The sequence below is a fragment of the Sesamum indicum genome, linkage group LG9, assembly GCF_000512975.1.
Source record: "Sesamum indicum cultivar Zhongzhi No. 13 linkage group LG9, S_indicum_v1.0, whole genome shotgun sequence".
NCBI classification, from domain to species: domain Eukaryota; kingdom Viridiplantae; phylum Streptophyta; class Magnoliopsida; order Lamiales; family Pedaliaceae; genus Sesamum; species Sesamum indicum.
In genome coordinates this window covers 5649005-5670227 of record NC_026153.1, presented here as the reverse complement: position 1 = coordinate 5670227, position 21223 = coordinate 5649005, and the positions used below count along the sequence as shown (strand labels likewise).

The window sequence follows — 21223 nt, the reverse complement described above, 5'->3', positions numbered from 1 at the left end:
GACTTCTTGGAAGCTACGTTGCGTTCCTTTCAACATTTCTTACGAGGTCCAACGTCACTGCCCAAAAAATAAAAATTGAAAAATTAAGTGAGAATTATATTTTTAATAAAAAAGAGTTGTTTTGTCACAATAATAAATTTTATATTTTTAATAATTAGTATTATTTTTAAAACTTTTTATTAGTAAGTATTAGTGACTAAAAGTTGTCGCAGAAGTGATGTGGGTTTGAATCTTAACTTATTAAAGTGTTTGGTGAAAATAAAATCTTCGATAACAATCAAATTGCACAAAATAATAAATAATAATAAACTCATACAAAATAAAATAAATAATCTTGCATCCAGTGGACCAAACTCGAATTGATGATCCTATATTTATGTTGATCTCAGCCTTCACCAGTTTAATGTTGCAAATGTTAAGCATTCTGGTTTAGAAATTCTTGACATTTCTCAACTTAAAGTTTGAAACTTCCTTTGACTTGCATCCACTTTTTACATGAAATAGTGAAGTCCATTGGTAAGAAAGAATTTGGTCACGGTCCAATTTCCTTAAGAAAGGTCAATATCGTAGCTGACATGCATTTTCAAGATTAATTAGTTTAATTTCCTGTAATTATGGTTTGATTAATGATGATCTTATTGAATTTAAAGAACTCAATTTTGACCCTTTTTTTCCCATTAGGAGATTAATTATGTCATTCAAGTGCTCATCCCCCGCCTAACAAATTTGAAGAGGTAAAACAAATGTAGGTATTTTCGCAATTAACAATTTGTTAATTCTAATTTTAACTAATAAAATCGAGGATTCGAATTAGAATTATTCCCACTATTTGCGTGGTGGTTATCGACTTCTCTAAACGTAATTATTATTTATTTATCATACGGGTGTTTGCAAAAATATAAATAATTTATAATTTATAATTCAAATCGGAACTAAATCAAAGTGTGTGGAAATATAACTTGTGCTTATGTTTCTTTTAAGTTAAATAAGGTTGAAATAAGTTAAAAATTGTTAGTTGGTTAAAGGATGTTTATTGCAGCTTGAGGCATTTTCTTAGATACGTAGAATTATTTTATAACTTTTTTTTTTCTTTTTTGCATATATTCAAAATGTGTCTCCTGATTATAATGGTAAAGACAGTTAAGTAATGTCACAAATAATTTGATAATACATCGCTCTTACAAATACTTCTGCATTAACTTTTTTCTACTTATAACTATTATTTCCAAATACTCTCAGCTTTTACGTTTCAATCAATTTATTCATTTTTTTTGTGGGATATTTTATTCACCAAACCCAACTGGTATGGATTAAATGTGAAATGACCTTGTTACCCAGAGTTTTTTTTTTTTAAAAAAAAAAAAAACAAATCACCCAACTTAATATTATCTTTAGAGAATAGGTTGCTAAGGGTACATTTGGAAAAGCAAAGAGCAGAGCCTGCTAATAGAATAGAACTATGCACCCGTGTGACTTTCTCGTATATTCAAGATTCTTCAAAATCGATTTCTATTAGAATAATTATAAATAATCATTTATGTTAAATTAATAGTCACTAAATCTAAATATAATATTCAAATAAACTCTATATTCGAACGCTAAATCCAAATCTTTTTCCATAAGTTGTCGAAGTTTTCTCCTTCCTAAAAAGTTAAAACTATTAAATCAATCAACACACTTGAAACCACATTGAATTCAATATTTTTTTCGCAGCACTACAAAAGACTCATAATAATTCTTTATGAAATTAAGATTTTTAACACTTGTCACGTAGTTATAAAATTTCAATACTTTTAAATAATGTAGCGATCAGCATTAGTCCCCCGTCTCCACATTTTTTATCTCATTTAATTACATAAGTTTTAGACTTATTTTTATTAATAATAAAAATAGAAGTAAATTGTTGTGTTGCATCACGAGTGAGCGAAGCAGTCCTTATAGTTAGGGACCAAACAATAATATTTGTTTTATAAAAGGGCATTCGATTGTGCTGTCAGTCTTTGAAAATTTTCATATTATTTTTTTTAATTATCATTGTATAATTATGTTCCTAGATCTAAATATAATTAATTCCACCCTACCCACTAATTCTCTTGTGTGAACAAAATCCCATAACCTAATCCCATATGATTAAAAAAACAATACTATTAGTACCAACTACCAAATCAAAATTATAAAATACGTTCATATTATGCATACATACAACAAATCAACTAATAAAACTAATGAAAAAATTATATTTTTTCTGCTATTATCACCAAATATAAAATATAAAAAATACATTTTTATTACGCATATACAACAAATAAACTAATAAAATTAATGAAAACTATATTTTTTTCGCTATTATTACCAACATTAAAACAAATAGATTGGAATATAATGTTCACATTACGTATATGCAACAAATAAACTAATAAAAACCGTATGAATTTTTTAACAATTCCTTTTCAACAAAAGATCCATGACTCTGACCAAAAAGACCCACGCCAACATTTTTTAATCTTCCAAAAAACAATCATGAGGAATGAAGAAAATAGTCATTTTCCAAAGTAATTAAACATCATTTTGTGTAAAATACATCTCAGCAAATTTCCCCTCCTCAAAACCTAAGATTGAAATTTTGTACATACATCCGATTCCAATCAAAATCAACTACCTCACTTTTCACCATTCACACAGTAATTAATGGAGCACTCACTAATTAATTATAATTAATTATATTAATCACATGACTTATGTTGACTTAACTTCTATTTAAGCAGCTGACAATCTGATCATTCCGCTCCATCATCATCAGCCCCTCCAACTTAATTGCAGCTTAATCCATTTCCTCAAACATAATCAAGATTAAGCAGAAGCTGATAAGATCAGAGATCATGAAGCAGCTTACAGCTTTTTTTAAGTTGTCCATCTTTATTCCTCTTCTTCTCGTTGCATGTTTAACAAGAGCTCAAGAAGTTGGTAAGTTGATCATCATGCATGACTTATATTATAAATATGAATATTTATTTTCGGCATTTATTTATTTATTTCGGTTGATGTAGATGACGAGAGGGAGTTCAGCTACGAGGAAAACAGCGAGATCGGGCCGGCGCACTGGGGAGAAATCCGGCCCGAATGGAAGGAGTGCAGCTCCGGGGAAATGCAATCTCCCATTGATCTGCTGAATGAAAGGGTTGAAGTAGTTTCCCATTTGGGCAAACTCAAGAGAAGTTATAAACCCTCCAACACTACCCTTATCAATCGTGGTCACGATATGATGGTAATTTATTTTATTTTATTTGTCTTGTAAATTATAAATAATATTTTATTTATTCCTTTTTATAAAATATATATATATATATATATGTGTGTGTGTGGAGTGCAGTTAAGATGGCCTGGAGGAGCAGGGCACATAAATATCAATGGAACCCTATATCAACTCAAGCAATGCCACTGGCACTCACCTTCAGAACACACTATCAGTGGCAGGAGGGACTTTGTTGTATTTTTTTTTTTTTTTCTTAAAATATAACATCCATCTATTTACGATTTAAGTAACCTAACATAGACATCCACAAATACAAAAAATAAAAAAATAATAATTATTTTCATTAATAACAGGTTCGACATGGAAGTTCATCTAGTCCACCAAAGCGATGATAATCGTATTGCAGTAATCGGAATTATGTACAAAATCGGGCGCCCCGACTCTTTCTTATCCATGGTAATTAGACACGCTGCACCTATTTGCCCTTGATCCTGCAATATCATTAGCATTACATATATATATGTACATGTATTTATTTCAATATAATTTTTCATACTTTTTTTAATAGATGAAACGCAATTTAAAAGCAGTTGCTGAAATGCGAGACGTAGAAAAAACTATCGGAATTATCGATCCCAAACTCATAAAATTGGGAAGTAGGAAGTACTATAGGTACATTGGTTCACTCACCACTCCTCCTTGCACTCAGAATGTCATCTGGACAATTGTGAGAAAGGTAAGTGCAAGATTAACCACCAAATTATTACATTTTGTGAATGAAACTAATCAATATAACTAATTATAGTTTTTATTTTCATATAATTTCAATAGGTCAGAACTGTAACTAGAGAACAAGTTGAATTGATACGTGATGTTGTCCACGACGTAAGTTGTTCTGCTTTTTCTTGATTTTTTTTTTTTTTTTTGAAAAATTAATTATCTTCTTAGCTAAATAGATGTGATTATTTTTTACAGGACTCAGAAGCAAACGCTAGACCCATCCAACCGGTGCACGAGCGTCTGGTGGAACTTTATAGACCAAGAGATGGAAATTAAAATTGTTTACACTATGTATAATTAAATAATATTCAACAGTATTTATTCAAATATATATAAACCACGAGGATTAATTAGCATTAGAAATTCAATAATAAATAGGATAAGATACTTTATTTGTCTTCTTTTTGGGTATTGTTTATTCGTTATTTATTATATACTCAATAAAAATGATACTTTTTTGTGCATGCACTTCTGTTCCAATGATATAAACGTGCGATACGTATCAATAATTATGATATCACATCAAAATTATATATGTTTTATTTCTAGAATATATATATAGGGTGAATAACAATTTACTCCTCTTTGATGTTGAAATGAGCACGTTACCCCCCTATGAAAAAAGTATAGCAATTTATCCTCCTGTACTTTTTAAAATGAAGCAATTTACCTCCTTATACAGGGAGGTAAATTACTTCATTTTAAAAAATATATGGACGTAAATTGTTGTATTTTAAAAAATATAGGAAGGTAAATCGCTATCTATTTCTTCATAAGGGGGTAATTTGCTCATTTGCGATATCATAAGGGGGTTGCTTGCATTTATATATATATATATATATAATTGTGTACAAATTAAATTGACTACACCTGAAAAATCAAAATAATTGGTTAAACTGAATATGTCATTGATTATGTTTTTAAATTATAATCATTTCTGTTTACTTTTAGTTATGAAACAATTTAATGTTGTCTTAAGGGGAATAATAATCAAACTATACAAGAAACATCATAAATATAGATGGCAGGAGGGGCCAAATATAATTGAACTCTACCAGTACGTCATAAAATGTGATGGAATGTTTTCTATTTTTTTTTTAATATATTAGGTTACGTTCACGAGCTGAGAATGATATAAATTTGATTACGGTATAGTATTTGTATTTCACACAAATTGTACAAGTTAGTCAAAATTGGCGAGGCGGTCGTAACTTTAAATCTCACCGACAAGCGAATATTTATCTATTTTAATAATAATTATTAATTAATTATAAATAATTGATATTAATTATTATTTATTAAAATTTATAATGTAACTATAACCAATTTACTAAAGAGAAAAGAAAAAAAGACATTGAAAGCAAACTTGGATATTGATACATAATAAAAGTTAGAATAGGTGATGATAAAGTCAATTAAATTGATAGTTATGTTATTCATTTGGCAATTGTGATGTAATGTAATATTATTTATGAATAAAAGTGAATATTCATTTTGGCATTAATCTTTGTTGTGCTACAGTACTTGTGTTATATTATGTTAATATCATAACAAAGCACACAAACCAAAACTAACAACTCATGTAGTTGGACCGCCATGCACTAACTGCTGAAGATTGAGTTTGAAATGTTCTAAGTTCAGGATTTTGATACAAAACATCTAGTTTCATATAGATACTTGCACTAAGCATCGCACGCATTAGATGAGTGTCATGTTTTATTGAATATATAGACGCTGGAAGTTTATGTGATCTTAGTGGTTTGGTTGACTGGTTGTGAAGTCAACTGAATTTACTTGTATGGAATCTCGTATGAAATTCTTGGAGGCTTTGTTCGTATGACTAAAATTCCGTGGCCCTAATAGTATGGCAGTAGTCCTCAAACTTGAAGAACCCTAATAGTGACATGCATGTGATGGTTGTATCTTGGATATGACAAGAGATGATCATGTCGTAGACATGATCCTTATAAGCTTTGTCTAGTGATATCTGTGCGCTCTAATATGTTTTCAGGCTCAAAGAATTTGTAGCTACAGTGATTGGTCAAATAGAAAATATTTTTTTATGTCGAGTCATAGAGTGAATGCAGTCTCGAGTTTTGAACGTAATATGCCTAGTATATGATGTGAACCGACGCCCAATTCAATGCCCTAAATTAAGATTGGGAAACGATAAGTAGAATGACCGTACCCGTACGGAATTCAGAAGCCTAAATGTCCACAAAAATTCACCTAATCTCTAGTGACATGTTCATTTCTAAATGGCCACACATGGTGATGAGCATTTCTAATTAATAGTTAATAATTAATAATTAATTTAATTTAATTAATCTATTATGTTGAACATAAGCCCAAGTTTAGTTGAGGGTGAACTTAAAGAATCACACACAAATCACTGAAATATAAAAATTAATTTGATTGGATCAAATTTATTCCGAAAGGTATGAATAATTGAACTGTTTATACATGGAATAGTCCATTGGATGGATGACTCAACACTAAATTAATTGAATGAATTTATTTGGTCTTACTTTAATTGATAAATTGGATTTATGAATTATTAAAGGAGTTTGAACTTATGTCTTTAATTGGATTAGGTAATACTAAATCAAATTTAGTTGGGCTTTAAATTAAATTGGATTTAATTGAAATCCAATTAGACTATGAGCTTGTTTTGATTTATTTGAGATGAAGTATGTTCACTAAATTGGGGCCCAAAGACTGAGTTGACTTTCATGTAAGAAAATGAAGAGTTGGACTCTTCTATGTATGGAAAATGAGGTTGGCCGAGTTGTACTTTTGGGAGCCTTATATGTCCTTTCATATGGTATGATGTAGGTTACTTGATTGAAGGGATTGAGTTTTTCATTAGAATAGGTGATTAGAAAGTCATATGCTTATTTTCATGCTTCCATAGCGTTCTTGCCAAGTCTCGGACCATACCGATCCTTTTATTTTTTAGTGACTAGGTCATTTCTCACTCTCCCACATAACAAGCTAGCCTAATACACTCTCCCTCAACTCGCAAGCTCTTTGCGTCCCTCTCCTCTATCCCTTTCTTGCTTCTTCTATGATCTAAAATCATTTGAAAAACTAAAAAAAAATAAAAAAAAAAGGACACTAATCCATAACGTGATTCCTTAGATCACTTTCTTTCATAGTTTCATCTTTTCAAGCAATATGATTAATACTACTCCCATGTGTGGTGTGGATATCCTTAGAGGATCTCTATATTGAGATATCGAATATGGATGTTCATCGAAAAGGAAATAATACATACATAGTCGATTACAAGAAAGCAACAAAGATAATGCTTGATTAATGATTTCGCATCTCTTGTTGTTTTTTCCATCCATAAGCCTTATGTGCATGTTTAGTATGTATGTTTAAATCTACATATTTTACACCAAATGCTTAAGAACGATTAAGGGTACACACCTTAATCGAATTTTAGATTAAATTGTGATTATCTTGGTTCATGATAGGATATAATTAAATATTAATTTATTTATTTTTTACTTTTTGTTTGGCATAATATGGTTGATTGTTACAGTTTTATGTTTAATAACAAATATGAGTCATATGATTAAAGCATATTTTACATGTTTGCATAAAAGACAAAATTACTTGTCAAATACTAACATTCTCTTTTTCCTCAACAATTTTCTAGTAAAATTTTTCTTTTTTCTTAGCAATTTTATGAATATTTTACTTTCTTTAAAATTAGCTTATCAAAAACAAAATTAAAAAACTAGAAAATAGAAACCCGACTCTCCTCCAACTCGTGTTCTTTGACCAAGAGGGATAACAATGCCACCTCCAGCCTAGGCGCAACCATTGATCAAACTAAAACAATCATGCAAATGGTGAGGAATTTTAAGTATGAGGTAGTGTATCTTTTGATTAGTTGGTATGGAATCGAGTTTTCTTGTTCTGGAAAGAACTTAACAAATCAACTTCGAATTTGTTTAGCTTAGGCTGGATTGAGTTGGATATCAATCTAATCTAACTTTATACTTTGTAACTATTTTGACTTGATATCTTATTCCACCTCCACTCCTGGAATCAATTACCCGACATAAATTCTATTAGTTTCATGTAAGCTATGAGATGTTAAACACATTGAAGCTTAAATTTAAATTACAATACAATGTTGTAATTAGCAATTAAATTGCCCGTCCGATTGCTACTATGATGCTGATCCATGCATAAGGGGTTCAATTGAATTGTTGAGATATACCGGCTTTGAAACACTCCGTTTGATGTAGATGACTGAACATTCTCAACAACGGACCTCTTTTCAAGCAAGCGGTTGAAAAACGGCTATTAGTTGCTGACAAGGTATAAGAGTTTGACTATCATTCATGGTAGGAACACAAATGTCTTCTCTTAAAGTTGATCAATGCCACCTATGATGGAATCTCTTTTAATTCTATGCTAGTAGGCGTTAAAGGATTACGATAAATCAACAATTAATCAACATATAAGATAATAGAACTTGTTTCTCAGCAACAAAGCAAGAGATGAGTTGTGTGTTGTATTGCAATCAAAACCCTTTATTTATAGACCTTCTCAAATGCAATTTTCAACTTATATTCTCATTAGTGCAAAAAAGAAAACAATGACAATTTTGACTAGAGGAAGATAAGTTTGTTTACAAATTATTCCTTCTTCTTGCAAAGAGTAAGACAATTTGACTTTTTCATTTTATGGAAAAATGTACAACTTTGTCTTTTCATCTTACAAAGAGAAATTTAATTTGACTTTGTCATCTTATGAAAAGAAATCCAACTTGGATTCTTCATCTTATGAAGATATGTTCAATTTTATTTTTTCATCTTATGAACATCCAATTTTGCTTTTTCCTATATGAAAAGAGAACTTTACTTCTTTATCTTATGAAGAAAAGTTTAACTTTGCTTCTTCATCTTATGAAGAGAAGTTCAACTTTGCCTCTTACTATTATAAAGAAAAGTTTAACTTTATTTCTTCATTTTAAGAAGAGAAATACAACTTGAATTCTTCGTCTTATGAAGAGAAGTTCAATTTTGCTTATTTATCTCATAAAGAGAAGTCCAACTTTACTTTTTCTCGTATAAAAAGAAATTCAACTTTACTTTTTTAATCCGATGAATCAATTGATATATTTTTCAAAATTAATAAAATTAATTATTTTCAAGATTTCATCATGAATTTGCGTGTGACTCTTTGGTTTTACTATTCAACTGATCTCGAGTTTGTATCACATATACAATTTAATTTATAATTAATTTGTACTAGATTAATAATATTATATAATAATTAATCACCTTCAATTAACTTCTTAATTGGAGGGCATCTATCACCATGGATGACCAATTGGTCCATGACACTAAAGAATATGTGAAGTATTGTGTAAAATATGTGAGTTACATTCATCGACAATTACTGGATTTTATGGGGGTGTTTAAAGATTTCCAAAGTACAGAGATATTTGACATGAATTTAATTCTATTAATAATATTATAGTCAATGTACATTTAAAACTAATTTATTTCTTAATTTTGATTGGTAATTCATTTAAATTTTATTATAATTTAAAACACATATAATAAAAAAAATAATATACACACACACACACTAATACAATACCGAAGAAAGAGGAGAAAAAGCAAAAGCAAAGAAAACGGGCAAGGGAAAAAATTGGAAAGCATGTGACTTGCATAACGCTTCCTCTTTCCCATCTTATTTCATTTTGGTCTATTTTCCCGTATAGTTAATTCTAGTAATTTGCCTATGAGAAGAGCACTCCACTGATGAAACCTCTAACTAGAGGGTTGAGTCGTCGAATCTAGGGATTCTGAAGGAAGATTTTTCAGTTTGTCGAAATTTCGGAGCTATCCGTTGGTGCTTCTTGGTGCCAGCGTCTAGGGTTTCGGTTTGCTGATTGTGGGTTTTTTCGTGAAGGTACTTTTTCTTCTGGTTTTCCAGATTGAGGGTTTTTCAACTATTGGTTAGTTGCCGCTTGTTTGATTCGTCATGCATTGCTGCGATAATGCGTTTGTTCTGTGGGCATGGTTTTTTCTCCGTGACATGATTGTGGAACTCTTGTTTATGGAGGTGTTGCATGCGCTTTTGTTTCTGGAAAAAAATGAATCTTAGGTTTTAGTTAAGCTTATTATTTTTTTAGTTTGAAAAATCTGATGTACCCTAGCAGGGTTGTTGTATAGAAGTGAGAATCAAGCTAGTGGTTGTTTTAGCGGGGCTCTAGGAATGGTTCTATTTCTGCTGGCAGTCTGGCATTAAGGAATTGAATTTTGGACGCATTAATTCGGCACGCACTTGTTCTTGTTATGACTTTTTTGTTTGCTTCCCCCCCACTTCCTTCCTTATTTCTGTTGGAGTTTTTATGTCTGCCTAATTGTGGCTATCAGTGCAGCTTAATGGTGAGTGATACTAGATCTTCCCGGAAAGTTAAGGAAGCCAAGGAAGCCGATAGCAATAGTTCAAAGAAAAATATAAATGTTAGAAAAGATTCACCAATGCGGAGGTCAGGAGAAGCTAATGTATCAGGTGTGAGACGGTCAGCCAGGGAAACATCATCGTCGAGACAGATGACGCCAAGCCCTCAAAGTATGCGGAAGTCCAAGCGTCTTGATAAAGGGATGCCACCTTTAACACCTCCTGTGAAGCGGAAATCTGAAAGACTAGAGAAATATAGTACACCAAGTTCTCTGAGGAGGTCTGACAGGAGTAAGAAAAATTTATCTTCCAGTTCTTCTGGTTCCAAGCAATCTGCGAAAGAACTTAGTTTGCCAGAGTCGAAGAGAAAGAAAGAGAAGAACTTGATACAGGTGACACTGGAATCTGAAAAAGCTGAACTTGACCCAGAAGCAGTTGGCAAGAAGAGAAAGAAAATGAGTGCTAGGACTTTCAAAGCTCTGTTCAAAAGACAGCGCATTGAGGAAATCATGCCAGGTAAGTTAATCACTCTCTGTATTCGCGTGCCTCCTCCATATACCTGGGACACTTCTAATAGGAAATCGATTCTCATAAGTCTCAGTATTGGAATCTGTATATCTGTTTATTATCCTTATTCCTGTTTATTATAACATGGAGCACAACTTCCTAGGTGAGAGAGTTTTTATTTTTTTCAGTTGACATCCTGTTTCTGGTTTCTAATCATGATAAATTGCCTAAAAGTGCATGGGCATGCGTGTTGACACATATGTTGTTTCTTGTCCCCTAGGGGAGACACAGATGGTTGAGGACCCGACATTCGTTAGTTGAGGTGTTGGGTTCCAAGCCTATTTGTCATGTGTGTGGGTAAAACAAAAAAAGAAGTGGTGTTTCTTAATGCACTGACTTGTACCTATAGTAAATAATTTTTACCGTATCTTTTGTTAGATGGTGATGGGGAGCTGGAAGAACAAGATACATTATATCAGCTCCGCTGTCATAATAGTAGAGGGAGTGGCTCTGAGTCAACAGGAAATGGGATCGATGTTAGTCATGAGTGCAGCGGACAGGTATCGGGGAAACTAAGAGATGAAAGTATTGATAAAGCTTCTGGGGGAACTCTTCTGAAATCGACTTCTGGTTTGAAAGGCTCCCATGCAGACAAAAAAAGTGATGTCAATGTGGATTCTAGCCTTAGGGACAATGTCAGCGACGAGCCTTGCCAGAAAAACTCTCGGTCTAGTTCGGGTGTCAGAGGAACACCTCTTTATTCTGAAAGGTCGCCGACAAATTGTTCTTCTACTAAGATTGTGGATGCTCCTGAATCAGAAAGTTCAACTTGCTTGGGAAGATCGCGAGATGGTTCTGGAAGCTTGGAAAGTAGTGAGAATTATCTGCACCCAAAAGGTACGTTTTACACAAAATAGAGAAATTTATATTCTTATTCTTACTGTAATTAAAGTGGGTAAAGATGTTTTTTTCTGTCAGTTGCAGAGGGTACTCTTTCACCATTAGCTAAGTGTGCAAATTGCAATCTTGTGGGAACTTGTGTTCTATGCTCCAAACATAGAAGGTATATTTTGACCTCCTTGTCTCGATTCTGTTTGACTTGCGAATATATTTTTCTTTTCTGCCTTGAGTTGTGGGATTGCGAAAATTGGAGAAGCATTTTTACATAATCTGTAGAACATGCTATGCATAAAAGTTTCTACTTTGCATGACTATCTATGGTGGCTTGGATGAGCCGAGATGTAGTTGGGACATATGCCCTGGACTAGTGGTTTTGATGCCCAAGTACTTTTTGGGCCATTTATCAAGTCACTTCTATGAATCCTTCCTTGATTGGCTTGAGGTGTGACAAAATGTTTTTAAGAAAATTAATGACTGTACATGAGGACTGCGGCATATGCTGCACCAGAATGGTTTGCTGAATGGGCTGCACTCTTCTATGCAGAAGAAATCCTCATGCATTTTTAAGTGGTGAATGAATGAGTTATTTTGTTGCTTGTGGTTTATATGGCAGAGGACTCCATCTTTTCACATTAAGAGAAGCCATCATCATGTCAAACCTGGAATTTTGAATTATTTCTTTGGATTATTAGTTATTAGATATCTGACATGTGAGCAGCTTTCTTTGTGTGCTTTAGTAAAATTTTCTTATATTGTAAGTTAGGATATACAGAGTAGGCGGTTTTATTATGTGTCTTTTTGTAGAACATCAACAAGCTTGTACTATGTTCTTCATACTGGAAAAAAGAAAAAAATCCTTTTGTTGGAACAAGAATGAAACTTTATTTTATTCGGAACGTGGAAAAAGAAGGAAATGAACCTTCCTTTGTCATCAAACACAAAAAGCGTTTTAGCCTTTCACGTGTTAATTTTGTTATTCGTACTATGCATGAAGTCTACCCTTGTTTCTGCCCTTGTATGAGATGTTCCAACAGGATTATGTTTTCTGGCATCTTGTATCTTAATTACTAACTTGCTGCACAACTTATGTCTTGGTGCTTGCTTGCTAATTGTATGTCAATTTTTTCATATCGAAAATCAGGGATGGAATTTTTTGTTTTTGCAACCTCCCTTCTTGTAAACAGAAGATATAAAAGAAAACCAAGGCAGCATAAGACTTCCAGGCTGACTCAGATAAATTGCTATAACTCTTTCTCCAGGGTGGGCTATGATTCGCCAGAGCAGGAGCTTTGTTCTTGCAGTTCTATGGTTGACAGTGAACTAGGCAGCTTCTTTATTTGCAAGGTTGGTCTTTGTTGTGAGCAAATTTAATAGCATATTCTACTCCCCAAGGACCGCAACAAAAGCAAACAATATCCTTTTGGGTCTTCAGTTCTGTTTTTCCTGTTGTGTTTTCTTTACATTTTAAAAATAAACTTTTCCTGCCTAAACCACAACAAGTTTGGACATATCTATTGGATAATGGTTGAAGATATTCTTCCTTGAATGAAAATAGAAAATGATTTTTTAACTATTTCAGTTATGTTTTTCTCTGACTTGTCTAAGCATTCTTTCCTCTATTCACCACAGAAAGAATCTGCATGATTATTGAACTAAGATTGATTCTTTTCCTGTGTGGTTGAAGGGCCTGTTTACCATGTGTACGATGTAAAGTATTTTTCTTTTGGTGCTGTGACTTGCACTTTGTCTTAGTATGCGCTTGTCTATTATATGATATGAAGAGACACTTTGTTATGGGCATTTTTCAGTTGAAAAGTCTTCTCTATTTCTGCTCTCCTGTTAGATGCAAGTGTCCTGTGATCTGCTGATGTAATTTGTTAGCAATCCCAATGTGGGTGCTTACTGAGAATTGATGAGGGTGCTCTGATTCTTATGATGTTCTTTTATGTTGTATAAAGCTGTTAGGTAACGGGAAAGGCATATTGCCTCCTCGTGAAAAAGATTGAATACTTTTTCTTGCTTGGTTGCTGTCTTTACTCTGTAGTTGGTTTTTGGTTGTTAATTATATAAGAAATAAAAGTTATGGTGTTAACTTCTGATCTTAGTGCATATAAAAGTCCTCTGAATAAACGAGGCACTCTTTGTTATTATTGAACTAATAGCATTTATAATATTTGAAGAGATTCCAGCATCTGAATTTTGGAGGGGAGAAAAAACAAGAGAGCACTGCAATGAAAGAGAATAAGAAAAAAAAAAAAAAGAAACCCTGGATATCTCAAATGGATCCTGTGATGTTAATTGAATTTGCAATCAAGCATGTAAACAAACTAGGCTCCTAGTACGAATCCTATAAAAGTTAAATATGATTCAGATTGCAAGATATGGACTTCCCAGAGTGCAATTGACTCTTGAAGATCAAGATAGCCAATGAATTTAATAAAATTGCATATACATGGTAAACTTTGCACCCTAAACTTTACAGGGAAACCTGGATCTGACCCTTTGTTCGTTGTGGGTCAGTCTGTTCTATATCACCACCTTTGATTTTGACTTTTTTGATTTAAATAAGCTTGCTTCCTGTGTTTCTTTATCCTCCTGTTGTCACTGGGACGAAGGTGTAGCATTAGTTTGTGACCATAAATTCAATCTTATATTCAATCTGATTCTGCATTATTACCCTGTATCTAAGAGAGGGTATTTCTTTGTTTCTTGAAATTATTTTCCATTGATTGCTTTTCCATTATGATCATGTTGTAAGTATTTTGACTTCGTATGATCATATCCTTTTCATCCGCTACAAAAATTAATTGTCTCACAGCTAAAGCAGATCACTATGTTGACCTCCTTAACTATAGATATATATTAGAGATAAATTGGTCTCTGAACCTGTACAATTCTGTAATATGGTGAAAGCTAATCTAATTTTCTTAGCAAAGTAATTAGCTACAATATCTTATGATTGCTTGGATGTGGATGCATATTTCACCGCAGGTTGATGCCTTGACCTTGTCAACCATGATGATACCATGAAAATTTGCTTTGTGATCCATTTGTGCCTGTATATTTAGTTAGGATTGTTTTGAAGTGTCTATTTTACTTTTTGTGCGGTGGCATTGTGATATGTTTAGTTATTGTTTTCTTGTATGTCTTTGGTTGTCAGAAAACTGTTAGGAATAAAAGAACTGAACTTGTTGCTTAATACGGAGCTGCTATTGATCATCGTGATAATGCTGTTTCCTGGAAATGCTTTCCTCATTAGGATAGAAATGATGATGGAGCAGCTGTTACCTCAGAATCTGCTGAAAGGTCCGACTGCAGACACTTATTGGTGGAGAAGTGTGGATATTCTCAAATGGATGGTCGTGGAAATGTGTGTGCACGATGCAACAAAGATGGCGAGCTCCTGTGGGTAAAACTTATTTTTATGCTCTTTTGCACTGAATTGGTTGTTGATTATGTAAATATAAATAAGAATATGTGGCTAATTTTATCTATATTTGCATGCTCTAAGGTCGTCCAATGGTTTTGGTGGAAATTAGTTGAGTTCTGACTGGGACTAGCTGCTTGGTTAATAGTATCCCTCCCATCTGTTTGGATATGCATACAGAACGCAAACTCATTATGTTTTGCATTCTTTTGTTTAAATTTGAGATTTTTAGGTTCTATACTTCACATGCATTTGCAGGTGCTGTGAGGGGAAAGGTTGCAAGAGATGCTATCATCTCTTTTGCTTAGAACCCCCCCTTGCTGATGCTCTGCCAGGTGTTTGGCATTGCCCCCAGTGTGTAAAGAAGAAGCTTTTGTTCGGTGCGCACTCTGTGTCAGATGGTGTTGAGTCAATTTGGGATGTCAGAGAAGTGGAGGTATCAAACGGTAAAAGTCTGATGTGTTTATTAGTATGCGCACATTCAAATTAAAGTTATTGGAATCGACCCATAACAATGTTGAAGTTATATGATATCAATCCGTTGATCAGTCATCTATCATCAGTCCTAGAATATTTTAGTTTGTGATTTGCTGCTTGTTACTCTATGCTGATTGTAGGGGTGCGGCAGAGACAATATCTTGTTAAGTATCATGGGCTTGCTCACATTCACAATCATTGGGTGCCCGAGAAACAACTGCTTCTTGAAAATCCTCGTCTTGTATCAAGCTTTAGGGAAACGCACCAGGTTAAGTTACTTCTTGCATAAAAATCTTATTAGATTGCCTGAATAATAAGTTGTACTCAATAGAAATAGGATCTTAATCCATATTTGCTTATTCTTACATGCAGATTGTGAGGTGGAGGGCAGAGTGGACTGTGCCAGATCGTTTGTTAGGGAAAAGACCTATTCAGGATCAGGTTTACATAGCTTCTTCTGCTGTTATCTCGGTATGCAATTTTGAATGGCTTGTGAAATGGCATGGCCTTAGTTATGACCATGCTACATGGGAGTTAGACAACTCCTCCTTCCTAAGCTCGTCTTTTGGTCAGAACCTAATGAAGAACTATGAAATTCGTCGTCGTAAGGCTAAGCAAGAAGTTAATCAGGTGCTGCTTTTCTCACAGTCAATTACGCCAGAAAGATGCTTAATTCTTGTTTTTGTATTTAAATGTAAGACCATTAAATTGTTTTAGTGAATATTTGAAGTTGTTTGTTCTTGAAATGGTAATAAGCATATTTCCTTCAGAATTTGATTACATTATGTGTAATAGTCTGATCTTAATTCGCCTCTTTTGTTGCTAGAGGCAGTTGTTTGTGGTGGGAGCAATTACATGTTCCTCTCAATAAAGTAGGTTTTTTGCATTGTGAAATAGTGGATATTTTTTGGGCTCCAAATAACAAAATTAATCTACTATAATATTGTATCAAGGGCTGAGCTTCCGCAACTGGAGATTAATCTGCTTATGTCTCAAAAAATTCAAATTAGTTCACCTATTTTATTTGTTTATGCCCTCACATAAAATGTGTACAGGCTACTGCGTTGTAAATGGTTATACCAACATTACCATCCTCATATAGTAGAACTGTTCATAGCTGAAATTAAAATGAGGGACCACACATTTTTGCTTGAGTGAGTTTGATATAGTGCATATGGATGTTGCTTATAGCTGATGGCCTGATTCAATGTTGTGCCATGATCATAGATTAAGTTTCTACTAGTATATACTACAAAAAGGCTCATTTAATCTTGTGATCTTTGCTGATTCCTCAGGGAGACAAGGGATCTATTTCCAAACTTTCAGAGCTTCCTGTCAGTGGATCACATGTAAATGATAACGTGTTGAAAAATGTGAATAAACTGCGTGAATGCTTGTTCAAATGCCAGAATGCTGCTGTTTTTGATGATCAGGTGAGCTTTGTGGTGTTGATCAAGTTTTTTAAATCAGTCTTTCCATTTACTGTATTTGTGCTTCTTGTTTAGCCGTACACGATTGAATCAGTGTTGCTTCACCACTATTAATTAGTTGGCCAATTTTGCAATCAATTCAAATGCTACTGGCTATTTATGATTCTTATGAATAACTTCCATGCAATCAAATTGATTTCAATAAACTGAGGAGTCTGATATTTGCATATGTATTTTGATACCCAAGCTTTGCATGCATCTTACTATTAGGGTATCTTTAAACATGTGAATGAAATAAACATTTCCGCATCCTCTTTATCTGAGTTTGATTTCTTTTGTTTGATGTCATCTCGAATATCAAATGTTGCAAGTCCATTTTGGTAAGATTTTGGCATATACAAGAATCTTACAGGTTATAGTTGCCTTAACTTTTGAAGTATTTTTGCCATTATTATGTGATACAATCCTTTCTGGACAGCATCTACACATGGAATTCATCCATTTTTTCTCGCTTGTCATCTTATCATGTATAGTTTCCTTCATCAAATCTTAGTAACTCCTGTTTTTCCTTTTCTTAACCTTATAAACAAGAAAAACTGTAAATTAGTTATTCCAATTGTTGAATATACAACCTTGGTTGTCACTAATAGCACAATCAACTTGTGAGTAGTAATGGAATTGCCCAAGGTAGCCTGTTTCATATTTTTTTACCTCTGTTCCCAACGAATCTTACATGCCACTCATGTAATAGCACAAACAAGAAACGGTAGAATTCAACTAGCATTTGTGAAAATTTCATTTCTGATGTTGGTTATTGTCATCTGGTAGATTCTTCATGACGCCAAATGTTCATTCACTAGTGTAATGGTCTTACAGACTGCAGCCTTGCAGGGTATACCTAGTACATTCTGAATCACTGACTGATTACTAAGATGAATTTTTTATTATTTTTGGTTTCTAAAGAAGTTGAACTTCATGGTATTGGCTCCGTATAATCTTTTAAGCTCCCACCACTGATTACTAAAAATGACTTTTTATTACAGGGTGAAACCTCTACACTTGTTTCCATCTGTACCATGTGCAACAATTTGGTCATGTTTCCATTCTTTTAGTTCAATTTTGGAACAAACATCTCTGCTGCTTTCTCTGTTCTAGCTGTCGAGTAAATTGTTCCTATGGTTTACAAGCTTATATCTAGTGTCAGTTGCTAAATAGACTGACTTAGTGAATCTGTATGCTACGACATACTCACTGTCCTTATGCTATCTCTAGCAAATGTTGTCGAAGTATATCCAAACTGCTAGAGTCACATAAATCTGGGGTTGCATCAAAATGCCCTCAGATTTTGTGTATACTTATTCTTGCTTCTTGATGTCTGGTGGCAGTGATAGATGTTGAATTATCTTGTTTCTAGATAGCTGAGTTGAGGGCAAGTGATATTTCAGTCAGCTTGAAGTTGTAGTCTTTATAATTGATCTTATTGAATATGCAGGAGCGAGTAATGACTGTTACTTCTTTTATTGAGTCAATGAATGAAAGTGCTCGGCCTTTCCTAATTGTGACGGCCTCTGGCTCATTGTCCCAATGGGAAGCTGAGTTTGCACAACTGGTGCCATCAGTTGATGTTGTTGTATATAATGGAAACAAAGACACGAGGAAGGGGATTAGAGCATCAGAATTTTATGAAGAAGGAGGTCAAGTGATGCTTCAAGTGCTCCTCTCTTCTGCAGAAGCTGTTTTGGAGGTTTGAAGATAACTTCAGCTTTACTGTCTAGACAAAAGGAGTTTGCCATCAACTGGGTTATAATGTATCCTGGACATCAATTTACCATTTCATTGAATTTTGTTCCTTAATTATTTCCATTAACCAGTAGAGTTACTGAAGTTGAAATTCCTGTGCTTGGCTACATTTGCAATCTGGTTTAGAGTTTAGTATACTAGTATGTAATATTCTTCCCGGAAGGGGCTGGGAGAAGTATTGTAGAGTCACTTTATGTTTCAGTTAATCATGTCTTTCATATAAATCATGCAGGATCTAGACATATTGGGAAGCATAAGATGGGAAGCAATTGTAATTGATGAGTGCCAGCAATCTTGGCTATCAAATGATCTCGAACAAATTAAGATGCTCAGTACAAACTTAAGGATAGTTCTAGTCAGCTGTCAAATAAAGGTATGTTTCCCATCTTGTTCTCGGTCTTTTTGTTATTGTGATTTTTTTTTAGTTACTTTCCGTGTTTGAATTTCACAGGATCAAACATCTGAGTACCTTAAAATATTATCATTGCTTGAATCTAATGGTGATTTTGACAAGCTGAGGGGCTCCAGATTTGAGACAAACGACAATCTCTGCAAATTGAAAGATAGATTGTCACGGTTTATTGCATATGGAAGCACTTCTCAAGTTTCCAAGTTCCTTGAGTACTGGGTGCCGGTTCAGATATCAAATTATCAGCTTGAGCAGTATTGTGCTACACTTTTTTCAAACTCTATTCCTCTTCGCTCTTGTTCGAGAAACCATCCCGTTAGGGCCCTCCATGATATTCTTCTTACTGTTCGTAAGGTTTGCTCAATCACCAATTACATTAGGACAGAATATCTTTTCATTATTTGGAGAAGGGAGCCTGTCTATCTCTTGCATAGTTTATATGTATGTCACCAAGCACATTTTTCATTATTCTTTAAGCAAAAAAGCCATGACAATCAAGGACAGGGAGTAGTAGCTTTTCATGTCATCTGGAAACTGGTGACTCATCTCTTGTGGATTTTGAACATTGAATGGTTTCAGCTTTGCCATTAATGAAATCATGCTTCTACTTCTTATTTTTATGCTAAAAAATTGCATTTTAAATGCTCTGATGCTTTATGCTGTTAATTAGTTTGGTATTCTGATTTCCTGTCCTTTATTTACAGTGTTGTGATCACCCTTATCTTTTGGACCCATCTGTACAAGAGCGCTTGTTTGCCGAGCAGCGTCCTGCCGCCGAACTTTTGGACATTGGAATAGAAGCTAGTGGGAAACTGAAGCTTCTCGATACGATGCTCACAGAGATTAAGACTCGAGGGTTACGAGTACTTATACTTTTTCAGGTATATTAAGCAAGTAATCTTTTCTTGAGAACTTTCTTGAGTTACTTACTGAGATCAGAATCTTATTTAGTTTCGTACTTGTGCACCTGTCTTTATATTACAGGCTTGCCACTTGTATTTCAATTGGTTTATAACATTGATTTGTTTTACTATTTTATGGCAGTTGATTATAGGCTCAGGTGGCGCATCAACTGGGGACATATTGGATGATTTTCTGCGCCAAAGATTTGGTCAGCATGCTTATGAACGTATTGATGCTGGGGTCATCCTTTCCAAGAAGCAAGCTGCTGTGAATAGATTTAACAAGAAGGAAACTGGACAGTTTGTTTTTCTATTAGATAATCGTGCTTGTTCTTCAGTCATTAAACTTTCGTCATTGGATATTGTTGTCATATATGATAGCGGATGGAATCCAGCAAATGATTTGAGGGCACTGCAAAAGGTATCAATTGATTCAAAAGAGGAGCAGATTAAAGTTTTCAGATTATATTCATCCTTTACTGTTGAAGAAAGAGCACTACTTCTTGCAAAGCAAAATTTACATCTTGACAATAATTCGGAAAATTTTAGCTGGGCCACAAGTAATAGTCTGCTTTCCTGGGGTGCCTTACATCTATTCAAGAAATTAGACGAATATCATGCTGATAGCAACTCTACTTCAGCTTTGAACTTTTCATCTGACCACTTGCTTTTAAACAAAGTTACGAAGGAGTTCCAGGCCATCCTTTCTGAAAGTTGTGAAGATACTGATTTGAAAGCTGTCATTTCAGAAGTTAAGTTGGGTGTTGGAAGCTATAGTTCGGATATTCCATTGATTGGTGAAGCGCAGGTTCAGTTGAAAGATGGAGAAGAGCCTCATGTTTTCTGGAAAAACTTGTTGGACGGGAAAAATCCGCAGTGGAAGCATTTAAGGGGACCATG

At 33.8% G+C, this 21223-nt stretch overlaps 2 protein-coding genes across 3 annotated transcripts in view; both read left to right on the top strand.

Moving 5' to 3' along the window:
• On the top strand, positions 2791-4497 carry LOC105170874 (alpha carbonic anhydrase 7). The gene is made up of 7 exons (XM_020696900.1): positions 2791-2964; positions 3048-3265; positions 3371-3477; positions 3607-3709; positions 3822-3989; positions 4085-4138; positions 4229-4497. The coding sequence occupies exons 1-7, from the start codon at positions 2880-2882 to the stop codon at positions 4307-4309; spliced, it is 816 nt and encodes a 271-aa protein (XP_020552559.1). The 5' UTR covers positions 2791-2879; the 3' UTR covers positions 4310-4497.
• LOC105170873 (helicase protein MOM1) overlaps positions 9698-21223 on the top strand; it is a gene marked incomplete in the record, with an annotated part of 22494 nt that continues 10968 nt past the window's right edge. The window contains 15 exon segments of one of the 2 annotated variants that reach the window (XM_020696944.1): positions 9698-9976; positions 10444-10987; positions 11417-11875; positions 11957-12041; positions 13138-13222; positions 15138-15283; positions 15564-15751; positions 15923-16050; positions 16155-16412; positions 17078-17215; positions 18705-18956; positions 19245-19385; positions 19464-19775; positions 20126-20302; positions 20466-21223. In XM_020696944.1, coding sequence (XP_020552603.1) covers positions 10453-10987; positions 11417-11875; positions 11957-12041; positions 13138-13222; positions 15138-15283; positions 15564-15751; positions 15923-16050; positions 16155-16412; positions 17078-17215; positions 18705-18956; positions 19245-19385; positions 19464-19775; positions 20126-20302; positions 20466-21223 — 3662 coding nt within the window. 2 annotated transcript variants of the gene reach the window in all.

Coding starts and splice junctions, on each gene's coding strand:
- LOC105170874 (XM_020696900.1), top strand. CDS start 2,880: ATGAAGCAGCTTACAGCTTTTTTTAAGTTGTCCATCTTTATTCCTCTT. Junction 3,478..3,606: donor CACACTATCAGTGGCAGGAG/GGACTTTGTTGT, acceptor CATTAATAACAG/GTTCGACATGGAAGTTCATC. Junction 3,990..4,084: donor TCTGGACAATTGTGAGAAAG/GTAAGTGCAAGA, acceptor TAATTTCAATAG/GTCAGAACTGTAACTAGAGA.